At 36.9% G+C, this 18002-nt stretch overlaps 1 protein-coding gene across 2 annotated transcripts in view; it reads right to left on the reverse strand.

The window, feature by feature from the left end:
• LOC132308109 (uncharacterized) overlaps positions 1–17267 on the reverse strand; it is a 43690-nt gene extending 26423 nt beyond the window's left edge. Inside the window, exons 1-14 of one of the 2 annotated variants that reach the window (XM_059806096.1) lie at positions 16924–17267; positions 16711–16812; positions 7244–7419; positions 6644–6917; positions 6499–6566; positions 6328–6397; positions 5808–6170; positions 4671–4750; positions 4496–4547; positions 4078–4231; positions 3824–3911; positions 2397–2499; positions 1531–1621; positions 744–841 (exon numbers count right to left, since the gene is read on the reverse strand). In XM_059806096.1, coding sequence (XP_059662079.1) covers positions 744–841; positions 1531–1621; positions 2397–2499; positions 3824–3911; positions 4078–4231; positions 4496–4547; positions 4671–4750; positions 5808–6170; positions 6328–6397; positions 6499–6566; positions 6644–6917; positions 7244–7419; positions 16711–16812; positions 16924–17094 — 1890 coding nt within the window. In that variant the 5' untranslated portion in view covers positions 17095–17267. Of the gene's footprint in view, positions 1–743; positions 842–1530; positions 1622–2396; positions 2500–3823; positions 3912–4077; positions 4232–4495; positions 4548–4670; positions 4751–5807; positions 6171–6327; positions 6398–6498; positions 6567–6643; positions 6918–7092; positions 7111–7243; positions 7420–16710; positions 16813–16923 lie in introns of those variants that run through there. The other variant, XM_059806097.1, reaches the window with a different exon arrangement.
• Between the last annotated feature and the right edge of the window lie 735 nt (positions 17268–18002).

Here is an 18002-nt window from a genome sequence, read left to right on the forward strand (position 1 = left end):
TTAGGCAGGTCAAGAACCCAAACAGTTGGGATAATGCTTTATTTAATTATGTTCAGTTGGTTATGCGAACTTTTCAATTGTGAGCTATTGCAATTATAGGACCCATGTGATTGAATAAGTGACCCTATTAGTGGGCTTTCTGTATAAATGGCTTAAGTCGTATTTAGCTTTCCATCTTGGCCTTTTTTGTTAAAGTTGGGAAGTGAGAACTACCTCAAACCCACATCTACATGCGGACCAAAAAGCACTTTGGTTACTTTAATTCAGGTCCATAGATGTCCATAATCTTGGACCAAACCAGGCGCAAACATGTCGTGTACTTGCTATGGTTTCCCTGTGCCACCCAACACCGAACACTTCAACATTATTTTAATATATCACATAGCTTACAAATCTTATTAGTCAGGTTATTTGAACAAACTAAAATGAATGTATCCTTTATAATACCTATCAAGTTAGCATGTTCAGCAGGTCTCTAACCAATCCAAACATTAGAAAAAATCATTACCACATCTATAAACATAGCAAACTCTTTTATCAATTTTTTTTGCAAATAAAAGTGATATGCTTTTTTTTTCTTTCTTTTTTTCTAAGAAAGCACACCATCAGTGAAATTAAAACACATTACATTCAACATAGACCTATCCAATCCACACATATGAATTGATTCTAGCTCTAAATTAATAATACCTGGAGAGCCTATCCACACATATGAATTGATTCTAGCTATAAATTAACATTACCTGGAGAGCCTCAAAACTTATCGCAGGGCTTGTTCCAGGTTCAGAATGTCGAAATATGGTAGATAGAACACCAGACATCCCTTGAGTCTTAACAATACCTGGAAAGCACTTACACACGTGCATATACATCAAAATTTGATGAAGATTACATTTATATGCTCAGAATCTACAGATATGTAAAACAACATCAGTCAAGCACTCAACAGTAATATATGATATATGATGTTATGATCATTTTACAAAAAAAACCTATGGTTTTCAATCAAACATGTGATCAATTTACAAAAAAGAAGAATGTGACTTTCAATCAGCCAGATATTACTATGAGCCCTATAAAACTTGAATAAGCTTTATAGGGAAGCTGACCAAGACAAGTGATGGTATCAACTCTCAACCACAATTTAAAGTTGTCAAAAGCAACAAAATTGAGTTATTTTACCTAGAAACAAAAAATATGCATTAGGGATGATATTTATGCCAGAACCCTTCCATTTACAACCAACTCCACCAGAAGCTTAGTTAACAAGGAAAGGGCCAAACAATATGTATTACGGACTAATACATATTCCATGTGTGTGTGTTCATTGTAACGAACTGCACATTGCACATAGGATGGTGTTCGTGAAACATCAAATACACATACATTATTAAGAGATAAACAATCCCCACCCTCCCATCCTTTGGTGTGTGTGTGTTGGGGTTTGGTGGGTGCAAAAGACAAAAGCTATAGAAGTTTCTGTTATATCACACACTCCATAAAAAACGTACTTAGAGACCAAAAACTAACCTCTTGATAGTTCTTCTACAAACATGTCTCTGACTTTCAGTGAGGAAGGTGAGACAGATAGAGCTGCCGTCAAGCAATTAATAGCAGTAGCCTGTAAATAGAGGTAGGATTATGGTAGTATAGATATTAAAGATAGGCACAGGCCACATGGAAAATAACAGGTCTGGGATAACTATAAGTTAAGCATATGTCTACATAAATGCATCACACAAGCAGGGAGGGACACGGCAGGATAGGCTCAGCGCATATTTCAACATTCCTCCTGGTCTGGTTTCATGAACCTTTCCATTTTAATCAAATTTTGTTCCTTTCCCAGCAGCACAGGTATTACTGTGTAATGAGTGCAGTTCAAACTTTATCTTTTATTGGTTATACCCTGGGGATAGTAAAGCACCACTAAGGTAGGACAATATCAGACTGAAGTGGGAGCCGCTACTATATCGAAAAAATTTCAAACACAGGAATCATCCCTTTCAAACAACTAAGGAAATGATATAATGAAGCTGCTCTGTTAAACAATACTGATGTGTTAATTGGCAGATATGACCTGGTCCGCATTGAATATTTATTAAAAAATATGACGTTATTGAAGGACTCCATACAAGTGATGGCATTGCTATTTCAATAGTCTTAAGAGTCAAAATATTGTAAACTAAGTTTTAGACATTTAAATTGGCTAGAAAATTGAAGCCACACTGTATCCCAGAACCAGACAAAAGGTAGCAACCATGTTCTACACTGACTTGCCACTAATCTCCCCCATCCCAATATGCGCAAGATAAGGCAGAACAGCCAACCAATATAGCTCACTATTTGCCATCCCTCATCTTAGAAAGATCCAGATATTATATTTGAACAATACTAACCTTCAGACCAGTCTGATCACTTCTAAACGGAAAGCCCTCTTCAATCCTTGCCCGAAGAGACGAGATTACAGTTTGCAACAACTCCCCAGGCATTCTTGAATATCTGTAGAACGATCACAATTGCAAGTACGGTTAAACAGGTACATGCATACATTTCTAAACGGGATCAAATGAATATTAGTATTCAAAGTATAAAATTGGAATTGTTAAGACTTATCAAAGTGCTTGGTTGGCACTCAGTTGATTGGATGGGAATAAATTATTTCTATGACTGAATTCAGTCATTTCAATTATTATAATTCTATTATATAACTACTAAAAGAGTTCCCTGCGAGATTTAATGAAGATTAACCCTATACGCCTGTTGATCAATTCCATTACCATTTGAAGAAGACTTAGTGAAGAGGCTAAGGTTTGGTCCATAATCTGTGATTTCAAGATGACAAGACGAGACTGAATAGGCAAGAATTGATTCTTGGGTAAATAATGCCGACCTCCCCTGTGGTCAATTGAACATACACCGTTCTCCCCTATGTTCTCAAAAATTACACTATCCTCCTTTGTCAAACCTTGTCGCTAGATGGTGTTAGCGGAAGTTGAGTTAAAATATTTTTAGTTGACCATTCAATATTTTTTTTTAAATCATAAAAACCATTGTCTTAATTTTTGCCCCATTCTCTCCGTCAACAAATCAATTCCAGCACATTGAATCTGAAACATATTCCATCGACCTTCACTTAAACATGAGAACAAAGGAGGAATCAAAATATTACAATGTTAATAACTATTCTACAACTCATGTTTTTGCAACATTTTCCCTATAATTTTCTTCCGTAAAGCAATCAAATATCAATCAAAGGGTATTAACCACTGGTACCCCACTGGACCTACTTCCCACGCGTTGTGGCAGAGAGCATATAGGAACCTTGTACCCATAGGAAAAAGGCATCTCTGGTAGCATTCCATTCTGATTCCAAGTCGAGGGATCTCACACACTAATGGATAGCTCCAGCCAGCGATAAACACAGATGATAATGGCATGGTTGGGGGGTATCGATATGTCTATAGCAAGTGAGTATTTCCATGTAGGGTTTGATGATTAACACAGAAGAATGCAATGATGATGGATGGATAGAATGAGTAAGGCAGAGGAAAACAGGGAGAGAGAGCTTGTAGATGTGGCCATTGTTGCATATGGCGCCTTAGAGGTAGGCAGTGAAGCCTAAGCAGAAGTTGGGGAAGGTGGATTTAATCTATTTATTGAGCCCTGTTTTGAGAAGTTGGGGAAGGTGGAACAAAAATCACTTGAGTACCCTGATCTCCATCTCCTACTTTAGCCAGAATGTGAGAAATAGCACTAACAAAACCAACATGGTTTATTAAATAGGAAAAACAAAAAATTGTGCCTGTGAGAGAGTGATTCTTACGGTGTGGATGATATCAGAAGGATGAGAATTTTGAACAAGGACGCCAGCAAACCGCTATGAGTTTCATGCTGGATTAAGTACAAAATACCTACACCATAAATAACAATGATAATAATTGAGTAATTAAACAATGAAAATTTATTATGCAGAGAAACACTATACGAGTAAAACGGGGACTAAAATAAGGCACCAAAGAGGAGGTTCGGCTTGCACCAAAATAAAATGCATAATATAGCCAAATGCATCTCAAATACCTGCATGAAGTTGCATTAGTATGTAACCAAGGGAGCTCGAAAGTGCTGTAAAAGATCCACATTTAGTGGTTTCCTTGTATTCCGCTACCTGGAGAAAAACAGATGCAGGTCCATCCAACATTGTCGCAAGGGTAGAGGCAGATGCAATCCGTGCCTAGGTACCACAAAGTGAAACATGTAAGTTAAAGCATGACTAGGTACCTCAAAGTGAAACATGGACGCTTGGAGAAACATGAGTAAGTACAAACAAATTCATGAAAATAACTCCTCCTTGATGGAGCAAATACATTTGATGGATCATTGAACAAGTAACAAAGAGACCTGGGTTACTGGGTATACTTTGCACGTGTAAAAATGATTCAAAAAGAATGAAACTGTTGATATCAACCATATATAACAGAAAATTCAGAAATTATACCTTTAAGTATGGATCAAATAGTAAGCATGTCATTAAAGTTGCTTCATACTTCCTGAAAGAGTTATGTAAAGAAATGAAGATTGAGAAAACTGGGATCCAAGAACATAAGCAATTAAAATGAATAATAAATAAGCATTATAGTTCAGTTAGGAAAGGAGGAAATATAATGTCTCACCTTGGCTGTAGCACATCACTGGAGGGCAATAGCATTGTCCATTGGGCAGTAAAAGATTTGGGATCAGCTCGACAAAGATCCTTCACCAAATTCAAGGGTGAAATGTATTAACACTTAACGAATTAATTGTTTTCAATCCTTAGTAACATTTTTCTTTACATAAATCTTTCAGGGCATACTATCGATAATAAACGGGGATCATTACCTAGTGTGATGGTAACAGCTTGGACTGACAAAACTAAGTTTGCAAATTCTAGTCTTAAAACAGCCACTTTGTGCAAAATAATGCCAAAGGTTGGGCATTCCAATCTTCCCCTCCCAGCACCCTGTATAAGTGGGACATACATTGGGTAATGCTGCACTTCATACTTGTATTATAATCCAACATCAATTCCTTCAACTCTTTTTTCTCCAATACACCTCTAGCGGTTTGGAGACTATATACATTCAGTTTAATTGGGGGTAGAGGTCTCTCCTATAAAAACTCAATCTCCAACTTCAAAAACCATTCTTAACTTGTTGATGACTGCATACTCAGTATAATGATCTGACATGATTTCTAATGCAGAACTGCAAGATGATCAGTTCTTGAACTTGAAGGAAATACTTTTTACTATGAAAACAGAAAGAGATATTCAAATTACGTTTTTTTGTGGCCAGAGGGAAAAACTGAAAAGCCTGATATTTGGAAAGATGCAATTAATTAAAGATCATCACTCTCCAATCTGTGTTCAAAAGAATAAAATCACAACACGAGAAATAACATCTTGGGAACTTTATGGATAAGAACAAAACATAGGACACATCAAGTGGCCTTAAGCAAAAGGTCTAGCTCACCAACTTAATTTTCTCAACTATGAATCTCACTTGACTCTAAAGTTTGTAGTAACAAATCTGGACAAGCATTGTGCAAATGTTTGATCACCACACTGAAATCTAGCCAGAAAAACTTCCTATCAAGTGAGTTAATTATCTTTGCCTTGAGAAGGGGAAAATAAAGGTACTAATTACGTTATTCAAGCAGTACCAGAAAATTGAGAAGTATGTTATCCAAGAGACATCCAAACAGCAATTTGAACAATCTATAAACCACCAGGATATGAGTATAGTGTAAAATATAAGTTGTTGTGAGCCTACCTGTATGCAAACAATGGCAGCCACTCTAGCCTTAGAGCTGCAAATGCTGTCAGCATCTTTTGCTGATCCATCACTGTCACTGTAATCTGAATCTGATGATGTATGATCAATTATAGAAGATTCATGATCCGAGAAACTCGAAGATTCCCAAGTTTTCGGCTGCTGCAGATTATCCCGGCCTTTTTTGCGCAAGTGAGGAGGCCTATATGGACCACGATCTAACTTACTAGATTCTACTGAATCTAACTTAAGACTCATTGAAGTAAGTTCCTTCTTATGACCAGCTATTGGACACATAAGTTTGGGTCTTTTAGTAAGGCCATAGACAAAAAACATCCGCAAAGCTGCTACAAAACCCGCCACCTGTAAAAATATTTTATAACCATAAGTGTGAAAAACAAAGCCTGTATATATATATGTGTGCGTGTGTGTGTGTGTGTGTGGCAAATACTTGATCTAAAATCCCATGACACAGTGCATTTTCTTTTTTTCTTTGAAAAAGCTGAATGCATTTACTTACATGGTCTGAAAGGGGTCCTTTAGGATCTACAAGAACCAAGTGCAGGCAATGCAGAAGTGAAGTATAAAACCTGCAAAGAAGAAGTGCCACAACAAATCATATGGTTGACAAATTCATAAAGGAACTGAAAATATAAGCAACATTTGATGGCAAGGGAAGAAAGGAGGATACCTGGCCATGACATTGTCTTCCACAAGCAGGTTCCTAGATGCTAAGACATCCATAACTTTTTTAAGAACCTAATTTACAACAAACAAAAGTAAGCCAACCATTACAAATGGATGTTATCAATGTCAACCAAGACGAGTATGCCTACCTCAATTGTTGACTGCCAGGTTTCAAGGGGGAAAGAAGACCCAACTCTTGAAAAAACTTCACCAATCATAGTGAACGCAACAGTCTGAACTTCCCATAAACTGTTGTATCTAGGCATTCTGTTTCCAAATTCAGCAGCACAAGTTCGGTTGCCACTCAAGTAAGATGAGCAGAATAACTCAGCATGGGAGGATGCAACTGTGCTGAGAAGGAAATTCAATAATTGTGTATTTTCTGATAGTGAACATTTTCTTTGATACACACAAATAAGACATCTGAAATAAAAAGGTCATAATAAGCCTCAGCATATATTTCAAAAAAAAAAAAAAAAAAAGAAGCAGCAGCTACATGCAGCATGCATGAGCAACTCTAAAGAGAGGTGACAAAAATAATGGGAAAAGATTCACTAGATCTGAAGCTGAACCGAACTTAGAACAAGTTATAACTTACAACTGACAGGCCTTCCCTAAGATGCAAATACTTTGGCCTTTTCTTAAGTGATACCATAGGAACAAAACAACTAGAGGAAATTGTCCACATACCTAAACAATGATGCATGGCATAAATGAGTATTCAAAAAAAGAAGGATAGGAGAACTAACTTTATAGTCTCTAAACATTGCTTTATAGCTCTAATTACACTAACATTCCCTAAAAACACTCTCTTTGTACTAGCTTTGCCACTAAAAATCTCCATCATCCTTCCATAGGAATCAAGCACGAGTGTCCACGAAGATGAATTTATTTCAAGGGAAACAAGACGGCTAAGATAATGGATCTGCAACAAAGAAGAACAGTGAGATACAGATTTTGAGCATGCACAGCAAGAATGTTAATAGTCACCCACAAAAAACAGTGTAAAGCTAAAACTTGCATTTTCCTTCAGCACAAACGGGTGCATCTTAATTATTATTAAAAGTGATCTACACTGATCAAATATTATCATTCTAAATACTAATTCCGTGAGGAAGAATTTGTAAGGCCATCGTATCAGTTAATGGACATTTAAATCTACCAGGCATGCACACAGACACAACAGATGAGATATTGATCAAGGATGGAGGGACCCAAACTTGATATCAAAAAACTCTTAAATGAATGTGGTCGACTATTTGCTAAATGTCAAATTATAATAATAATAATAATAATAATAATAATAATAATAGCAATAAGTTTCCAGCATTTGTGAAAAAATTCATCTCTCATACGCAGTTGGAATTGGATCCAAAAAGAAATTGTTCTTCAACTTCTAATTAACCATAGTGCCAGTTATGGAAAAGTACAATATTGTCCGCTTTTGGCTCCCCCAGACCAGAGACTTCCCAGGGGGTCACCCATCCTGGTACTACTCCAGCGCACGCTTAACTCCGGAGTTCTGACGAGTTCACGGCCATCACGGCTTTAAAACACATTGTGTCATAGAAGGATGTTGAATCTACATATAGAACTTGCCTTTTCCGCGCCCAAACGATGTGGGATTGTGCACGAGGAGCTCGCCCAATGTGGTAGCCTGCCAATGTCTCGCACTCGCCCACATAGGTCGCCACAATCACCCCCCTTTTGGGGCCCAACGTCCCCATTGGCCACACTTTTGGCTGGATCACGCTCTGATACCATTTGTAACAACCCTCCCCCTAGCCAGACACAATATTGTCTGCTTTTGGCTCCCCCGAACCAGAGACTTCCCAAGGGTCACCCATCCTGGTACTACTCCAGGTTAAATACACTTAATTCCGGTGTTCTAATGGGTTCACGACTTTAAAACACGTTGTGTCATAGAAGGGTATTGAATCTACATATAGCACTTGCCTTTTCCACACCCAGGCGGTGTGGGATTGTGCACCTGTAACTCGCCCAGTGTGATAGTCTGCCAGTGTCTCGCACACCCGCCCACATAGGTCGCCACAACATATAGAAGCAAGTACCTCAAGCTCAAGCACCATAAAATTCCTTAGCGTATTAAAACAAATTACTATCACTTTCTATCAGTTGGATTTTGAAAAATTCTACCTCTATTGTCTGGTTACATTCTCTTGTGACCTATTAAGGTCCCAAAACGGCAATTCTTATCACTATCCAGGAAATGACACCATGATAGCACATCATTTGTGCTATAAATAGTAGTCTCTCCTATTAGTCTAAAAGGGCATTACCCAGTTTTAGCCCCGTTTACGCAAGGCATCATACACCTCTTCTGTAGCAGGGAATGACTTAACATTTCAAGAGTTTGTTCATGGAGGGAACCCTCCACATATCGATCCATGGACAAACTGATGTAGGACAGTTTTAGTAGGAGTATTTTTATTTATTTGTTTGTTTTTAATTTTGAGAGAATTTAAGTTTAGGTAGTTTTCTTATGTTTTAATTTTCTTATTCTATTAGTTTCCTTGTAGGATTAAGCTTCTTGGTAACTAAGTTTTTACTTTTCTTATAAATATATGTATTGCAAAGTGCAGAATCAATTTTATTCATTCAATTATCAATACAAATATCAAATTTCTCTGAATTTATCCTTCATTTTATGGATTCAAGACACCCTACTTTATGGATTCAAAGTAACCCGTTACTTATAAACAAATTTATCGCTTCTGCTTACGTCACAAATCTCCATGTGTGGTGTGATAACAGATCCTAGAAAGGATCATTGCAACTCCCTGTACAGACGAACTAAAGGTATACCTAATGCTTGGCATTGTTTTGCACAAAGTGTTTGCTCTCATTCAAATTTAAATTCGCATATGCTTATCAACCTAACCTTTAGCCATTGCACCACCAACAATAAACTTGAATTCAATATGAATTACCAAAAATAATCCTGCCAATAGCAAATATTTGATATTTTCAATTGTAATGCAACATTTAGGAAAACAATTGTAATGTGACCTGAACACATAAAAGAACATCCATTTCTGCTAAGTCCTACGTAATTGTTAGCCGAGATATGTTAGCCTATAATTGTGGGATTTGAGGGCGTAACTAGTGGGAGTGATTATTGTCATAATTAGTGGGATTTGACCATGTAATTATTGTAAATATATTTCTGACTAATAAAAATACGCGGGTGTTGTCAAAATATAACATTTTTCTTCCATCTACAAATTTCAAACATGTGTATGAAGGGAAATGGTCTGAGGAGACATTATTGGTTATTTATGATCAAAGAAGACATGGTTAGTTGTTTACGGTCTGAGGAGACATGGTTGGTTGTTTATGTCTCAGGAGACACTTTGATTAGTTGGTCGGCACTTCATCTGAGAAAAAATCATCTCCGATCAGCTTTGCACTCTGAAGCTTGCAGAAATTCTGACGAAGGGTGTTAGGAAGATCATGTTTGAAGATGCATTATCTAAGTTAGACGTCTCAGATATCCACGCACCAACTTGAAGGGAAGTGTTAGCTGAGATGTGTTAGCCTAAAATCATGGGATTTGTGGGCGTAATTATAGGGATTTGACCGTGTAATTATTGTCATAATTAGTGGGATTTGACCGCGTAATTATTAAAATAATTAGTGGGCGTAATTAGTGGAATTTGACAAATTATATTTCTAACTAATATAACTATGTGGGTGTAGATATGTCAGAATATAACCCTTTGCTTACAAATCTCATTCAAGCCCTTACATGTTTCTTTTGTATTCCTTGTATCTTGTATTTCTTTTGTGATAGTCCTCAACTTTGAGAAATTCGGTAAGCCCTCGCCTCAAAGATCCAAGAATTACACCATTACTAATTCTAAACTAAGCATAGAAGCACCCTAAGTAATAAGACCCACTAGTTAATCAAGATTATGCAACAACAACAACAAAAAAACCAAAACAAAACAAAATACAGCTAGATTATTGATTCAAGGCACTCATTCTACTTGGGACCTTCAAACAGTGAAATCTTTAACATTTTTTTTTTTTTAATCAGTAAGAATATATTAGAAAGCGTTCAAAAGGGGAACATACATGGTTTTGTGAAAAGCATTTTTTTTTTTTTTTTAATAAGTAAAAGTCGATTAAAAGAGCGTTCAAAAGGGGAACGTGTCCCAAATACAAAAAACAAAAGTTGAACCTAAGGACCAATAGAGTCCAAAAGATCAACTAAGTCATCAGTCGAGGAGAAAGTGCTTCCTCTCACATAATAGAAAATAGAACGAAGAATATGAATTTTCAAGGTCGCCAAAGACGATTCCTTTCCTTTAAAATTTATGTTTTTTTTTATAAGTAAAAATATATTAGAAAAACATTCAAAAGGGGAACGCGTCCCTAATACACAAAAACGAAAGAGCAAAAGCCAAACCTACGAACCAACAGAGTCCAATAGAACAAAAAAGTCATCGATCGAGGAGCAAGCGCTGCCTCTGACATAACAGAAAAGAGAGCGTAGGATAAAAGACTTAAGGTTTGCAAAAGACGATTCCTTCCCTTCAAAGTTTATGTTATTACTCTCTCTCCAAATACACCACCAAACACAATGTGGGGCGACCCTCCAAAAATCACGAGCATAACCAGAAACAGGGCATCTTCTCCAAGCATTAATTAATTGATGTTAATTAACCAGAAACAGGGCATCTTTCCTTTAAAATTTATGTTATTCCTCTCTCTCCATATACACCACCAAACACAGTGTGGAACTATCCTCCAATAGTCACGAGCGTGACTTTTCACCCTATGGAGGACTGAGGCATTACCCAATGTAGGCCAAAACTACCGAAGATCAGGTTCAAACAATCATGCCACAAGACAATGCATAAGAATGTGATCCACAGACTCACCGTCTGTTTTACATAAACAACACCAATTAACAACAGTGTTACCTCTCTTTCTCAAATTGTCCAACGTCAAAATCTTGCCCCAGACGGCAGTCCAAACAAAGAATGCGACTCTAAGTGGAGCCTTAGAAGGCCATATAGTGTTTCATGGGAAATCATGACCAACGAAATTGGACAGACAAAAGAACATGGACCGAACACCAAATCTACCATAGGTGGGGGGGACCCACAAAATGTCATCAGTACCTCTGCCAACATCCCTCTGCTGATACAACAAATCCAAAAAAACACATACCTCGTCCATCTCCCAATCCTGAAAAGAACACCTAAAACGCACATCCCACGTAACCCCACTACTATCAAGCCGATAACAGTCAGCTACGCAGGCGTGCCAATTTTCGGCAATACTATAAAGTCTAGGAAAGGAATGAGACAACAACTGATTTCCACACCATAAATCCTCCTAAAAATGAACACGCCTACCATCACGAACCTTGAATCTGATGTGTGAGGAAAAGACATCCCACCCCTTCTGAATGAATTTTCACACGCCGACGCCTCCCTCAATAAAGACTGGATGGGAGGACCAACCACCACTCTCCTGCCCAAAATGACACCAAACAATCCTTCTCCACTGACGATGTCATTCCCTACCGAATCTCCCGCAACATGGTGTTGTGAAAAGCTAAAGCAATAAGTCCGTGCCAATTAAGGATAAGGATTGTATTGAAGACTAAAGCTAGAAAGAGATTAGAGGTGGCATTGTGGAAAGTTAAGAGTTTGGGTCCCATGTCAATAGAGAAGACCTTTCAGTCCAAAAGGAAGCACCCATGGTGGCAAGTCGAATCTTATTTTATGCTCATTTTAATAAAAGACGCTACTGAACAGATTTTGATTCTTCTTCATTCCAGCACTACAAGCAAGTTTGTTTGGGCTCCTAGAATATGGCGCCCTTGGGGATTTCTATTTGATTGTATCGAAAGGCCCAATGAATTGGGATTTCCCTTTTGCGCAACCTTATACTAATTGATGAAAAATAAGTGCGAAACAGGATTTATACGTTCAAGAAGGGAGATAAAAAGGGTACTTGACAAACTTGAGGAAAGTGAAAGATAGTGAGGTCTAAATGGATAGAGAGAGACGAGGTAACCTGTGTTTTTTTATTTTTGGGTTAATTCCACCTACACCCCCTGAGGTTTGTCAATATTCTACTTACACCCCCTCAACATTTCATAATTCCACCCACCACCCTTGCCAGTGACGACCGTCTACTTTACTAACGGAAATGAGCAATTTTACGATATTGCCCATGAATTATATATTAATATTTATATAAAGGTATATCTAAGAGTAAAATTACCGGACTGAACTTTAGTTGTTACTAAAGTGATCCCAACACTTCATTTTTTTGGTTCCATACACAAAACCCAAATACGATAAAGAGAGAAGGCAAGAGACAGTGAGAAAGAGAGAGACACAACCCTATTTTGTGTGATTTCTTTGCTTCAAATCATGTAATCAAACCAAACGAAGAACGTAATCAGAGCGAAACAGGGTTTGATTTGAAGAATGATCGCTATTAGGGCTTGGTGACTATGAACGATTGCGATTAGGGCTTTCTGAGCACGAGGTATGTATAAAACGTTGTTTGCCTGTTTAGATTTTAGGGTTTGTTGTTATGATTTTGGTTTTTCTGTTTTGATTATATTGATCGCAAACTAGGTTTTCTGACTATGACGTTGACTTGCAATTAGGGTTTCTTGTTAAGATTTTAGGCTTTACTATTATAAACCATCAATATATGACTTGTATTACTTTCATAATTATTGTTATGAAATTTAGGTTTTTTTTTATAATTATTTGAATTTATATGTTTTCTGTGCCTTCTTTTTTCTTTTTCCCGAGTTATATTTTTTGTGCTTTCTTTTTTCTTTTTCTTTCAACACACTTGCACAATTTCCTCATTTTCTGTATGGTGGGTTTGCTTTCTAATTTATCAATATTATTGCGTCAATGTTCGGATTGCCATATATGAATGACTTCTTTAAATTTTTTATATTTTAATGGCTGGGGTTTATAAATTAAGATAAATTGTGTCTATCATTGAATGATGTTTAAACTTATCATTTAGTTTCACTTAATTATTGTGTTATGAAATCTGTAGAGTTTTCTAGAGCAATATTTTGGTGTATTTGTAGTCGTTTCTCTTGCTCTGGCACATCAATGAAGCAATTGAGACTTTCTGATAGCTTATCATAGATCTCCATCATCACAAATAATTTCTTATGCTAATGAATTTTTGCATAACTCCATTGAGACATTGTTTTTGGATCTGAACTGGTTTTTTTTTATCTTTTTTCTGAAGGAAGTTGCATTTTCACGCATATTATAGAGTAATAGTTGTTGTTGTTGTTTTATTTTAAAAAAATTTCCCCAGCTCAGTTCATAAAATGTGTTGTTATTAAATAGTAGTAGTTTTTTTTTTTTTTTTTTTTTTCTTTTCCAGTCTAGTTCATAAAATGTACTGTTATAAACTTGAGCCTTGCTTGAATTTCATATACTTATAAACTTGAGCCTTACTTATTTTTTTATCTCATGAATCATTAATATACTTATATATCTTACTGTTAGGAAAAAGAAGCTACAAGAGAGAGTGGGAGCTAAGTGCCATCACAGAGCAGAAAAAGTCAGTCCCATCATAGAGAGGAGAGTATGCAACTCCAAGTTCAATAGGAAAAGGAAGTCAAAGGGCAGCTCAATCAAGGCTAAGCACACAACAGAAAGGAAAAGGGATACAACGGGTATTTGTAATGGTTTTGTTTTAATTGAAAACTAATTCATTTCTATGTCTTAACATATGTTTTTTGTTATATCTGACAGTCGCATAGAGGAAGTGGTTCTGTTGCTCCAAGTGTACAGAGAAGAAAAGGGATTGGAGGTCCAACAAATGCACAAACTAGAGGAATAGAAAGTCAAGGAAGAGCCCAATCAAGGCCAAACACACAACAGGTATCTTGTAATGGCTTTGTTTAATAAAAAACTAATTTATTTATATGTCTTAACATATCTGTTTGTGTTATGTGTGAAAGTCAAGAGGAAGTGGTTCAATTGCTCCAAGTGTTGTACAAAGAGGAAAAGGGACTGCAGATCCAACAAATGCACAAACAAAAGGAATAGGAAGTCAAGGAGCAGCCCAATCAGGGCCAAACACACAACAGGTATCTTGTAATGGCTTTGTTTAATAGAAAACTAATTCATTTCTTTGTCTTAATATATGTTTTTAGTTATGTGTAACAGTCAAAGAGAGGAAGTGGTTTTGCTGCTCCAAATGTAGATAAAGGAAAAGGGATTGCAGGTCCATCAAATGCACAAGGAAGAGGACCCTCACTAGGACCACATAAAGGAACAGGTGCACAAATTAGTTTACCACAGAAAGGGAAATACATACCTGTATTTGCCCAATGGGGAGCCAAAGGAAATGGGTTGGAGGATCTCAGAATCCAAGAAGTACATAAAATGAAGACTTCATTTGGCAGTATGTGTCATATGGGACAATTGTAATGTTGAAAAATGATGTTTGTTAGTATTTTGCATTATGTTTGTGTTGGTTTGTTTTTGCAACTTGAAAGAACAATATGTTTTGTAACTTGTGTTTATGGTTTAGGTTGGTATGTTTTTGTAGCCATTATATGGCATACTATACTGGCCTTTGTCTTGGATGGAATGAAATGAATTAATTGTTCTTTTGCATTAGGATTTCATCTAGTACTTGAGTTTCTTCAGCCATTAGATGAGTGTACCTTAGATGAATTTTTTTTTCATTGCAAAATTGAATCAAATGAATGAATGAAATACTACCCAACTGTTTGCTTCTTTCCATTGCCTACAATATAATGATAATATTATCTCAGAATTGAGTCAGGTAGTATTTCATTGAGGGAGCAAAGTGTATGTCCATAAATTGATCTCAGAACCATTACCAACCCTCCATTTCCAACCATAAATAATAAACACAACTAATATATGCACACATATATATATGTACGTGCCTAAGTGAAGGGCATTGTTGTATTTTAGAGTTAATAGGTCAATGGTAGTTTTGTAATTCTGCAATAGTCAATAAGGTTAAAAATATCATTTCAAGGATTGGAAGGGCAAAATTGACCTTCTATCCATTTTTCCTGCTAACATCAGCACAAACCATCAGTTACTTAACGGCAGGGGGTAACTTAATACGTAAACCCAAACTTCAAGGGAGGTAGGTTGAATTATGAAACGTAGAGGGGGTGTAAGTGGCATATTGGCAAACCTCAGGGGGTGTAGGTGGAATTAACCCTTCATTTTTTTTAGGTGTCAGTGATGCTTTAATAATTTCTATATTGTTGGGCACAAGCTAGATTCATAAATCTTATTTTGGTAAAATAATTTTAGTAAGTCTTCATACATAGTCTTTGATAGATTTTTCGTAGTTTTTGAGGCCCTATTTCTGGTCAAAGTATGAGAATTGCAGCAGCCAATAAATATCCAAATAATATTTCTATGCAATAGAATTTGAGATTGACTAATTTATGATAATACCTAACCTTAGGGGTGAACCCTAAAGAAATATAGGTGACTCGTAAATTCTTCTACTTCTGTTCTCTTCTCTTCTTTTTATCTCAATTGCTGTTTGTGGATTACTGTTCATAGCCATAGCCTTTAATTTCACACCAAAAACACTAGAGTACTAGTCGTCCAGAATTTCCAACAACCAATTTTCAGCAATTCCAGCAACCTATTGCCTTTCAAACAAGTGCATTTCAACCCTTTTTCTGTCCACGATTCCCCAGTATATCTCTTTGTCGCAAATCTAATTGTTCATGCTTTCCCTAACCTTTGCTCACCATTGAAACTTTCTTTTAATTATGGAAGAATACCGAAGATTGCACCGTAAGTGTTTGTTGGTGCTATGGTTATTCTTGCATACGGTGAAGGATTGCTAAAAATCAGGTGACTGCTAGAGTGATGTCCTGGTTTAAATTAACGTTTTATCAGAGAAAGAGTGTGTGTCAGTGTGTGTGAATATTGTACTTGCTAGTTGCTAGCAAGATGCAAGTGAACAGATATCTTTTTCTGCCTTTTCTATTCCCTTTCTCGGAAATTAAAAACAATTGTGACCATCAAGTATTCTTTTCCAGTTTTAGAGAATCAATGAATAAACGAAAACAACTGATTCGCAAACTGGTTTAAAAGGGAATAAAAAACTGAAATTGCCATCAAATGCGACCTAAATTAACAAGGCCGCCTATAAACGAAAAAGTAAATATTATTACCAGGTGGCATGAAAGCGTAAAGGTATCGATCAAATCGTCATTGCCTTCAGAATCAGAAGTATGTCGAACCAATTCCAACAGAAACATCACGTCGGATGTAACCTAAAACAAAGAGAGACTGAGCTGTACAGGTCCATTTCGTCGATTCTGAATGATTTAAACAATAATAATAATAATAATAATAATAATAAGTAAATTGAGGATGCTTGTTACCTCGTGAGGAGGCAAGTTGGGGGCGGCGGCGATCAAATTGTCGGATTGGGAGAAAATGTGATGGTGAAGGAGGTTGGCGACGGTGTTGCGCGGCGGAGAGTTTAGGGTTTCGTCCCTGAGGGTCAGAAACGCCGTCCTCCATGACCTAATCAGGGAGGACGATGCTGCCATTCAGGAGAACAATCGATCAACTTCTTCGACTTGAGCAACCCATAATGTCGTTTACTTGCGAATAATGTACAACCCCGTTTATGTACTCCACTCCACTGCTAACTTTGTGTTTATGCGCGAGCTGAACTGGTCTGGTTTTGTGTTGTGTCAATCTGGGATCGGAAATGGCTTGGGCTTAAGAAACAGAATTTTATTTTATTTTATTCTAATTCTTTTTCTCTTTTTTTTTTTTTCTTTTCCTTTTTTTAAGAAGATTATTTATCTTTTCGGAAACTCTTTTTTGTTTTTTTTTTTTTTTTTGGATATATTGAGTGGGGATAGGGATGGCAACGGGGCGAGTTTGGAGCAGGTTTTCCTAAATCCTGCCCCGCCCCTTTTAATTTTTGTCAAGTCCATGCCTGCCCCGAGACCCGCGACGAGTTAGATTTTCATGTCCAGCCCCGCTCCGTTGGGAAATACTGTGCCCCGTGCCCGCCCCGTTAACAAATTTTTTTCTCCCACGTTTTGGAACTTAAGCTCGTGCTATTTAAATGTGGAAAGCCTGGGAATGGCACAACATAAATGAAATTATGTATCCCAACAAAAATAAAAACCAAATCACAAAAAGTCCTAAACTTCAACTTCCACCATAACCAAAACAAAAACAAATTTAATACCAAGTTTACATCCAAAATTATGATGTAAGAGATGGGCAACTCAGTAAGCTGCTAAAATAAGTTATTAATATTATATATATATATAATATAGTTATATGCTTAGCGGGATGGGGCGGGGCGAGGCCCTTATGATATGTGTACTAAACCCTTACCCGCCTCGTGACCCACAACGGGTACAAAATTTGTATCCATGCCCGCCCCAACGGTATAAAAAGTATTCCCATATCCATTATTAATGGGGCGGGACGGGGT

Source organism: Cornus florida, unplaced genomic scaffold (assembly GCF_030987335.1).
Source record: "Cornus florida cultivar Cherokee Brave unplaced genomic scaffold, ASM3098733v1 CherokeeBrave_3.0.0_Hap2_Chr05, whole genome shotgun sequence".
In the NCBI taxonomy this organism is placed as follows: Eukaryota; Viridiplantae; Streptophyta; class Magnoliopsida; order Cornales; family Cornaceae; genus Cornus; species Cornus florida.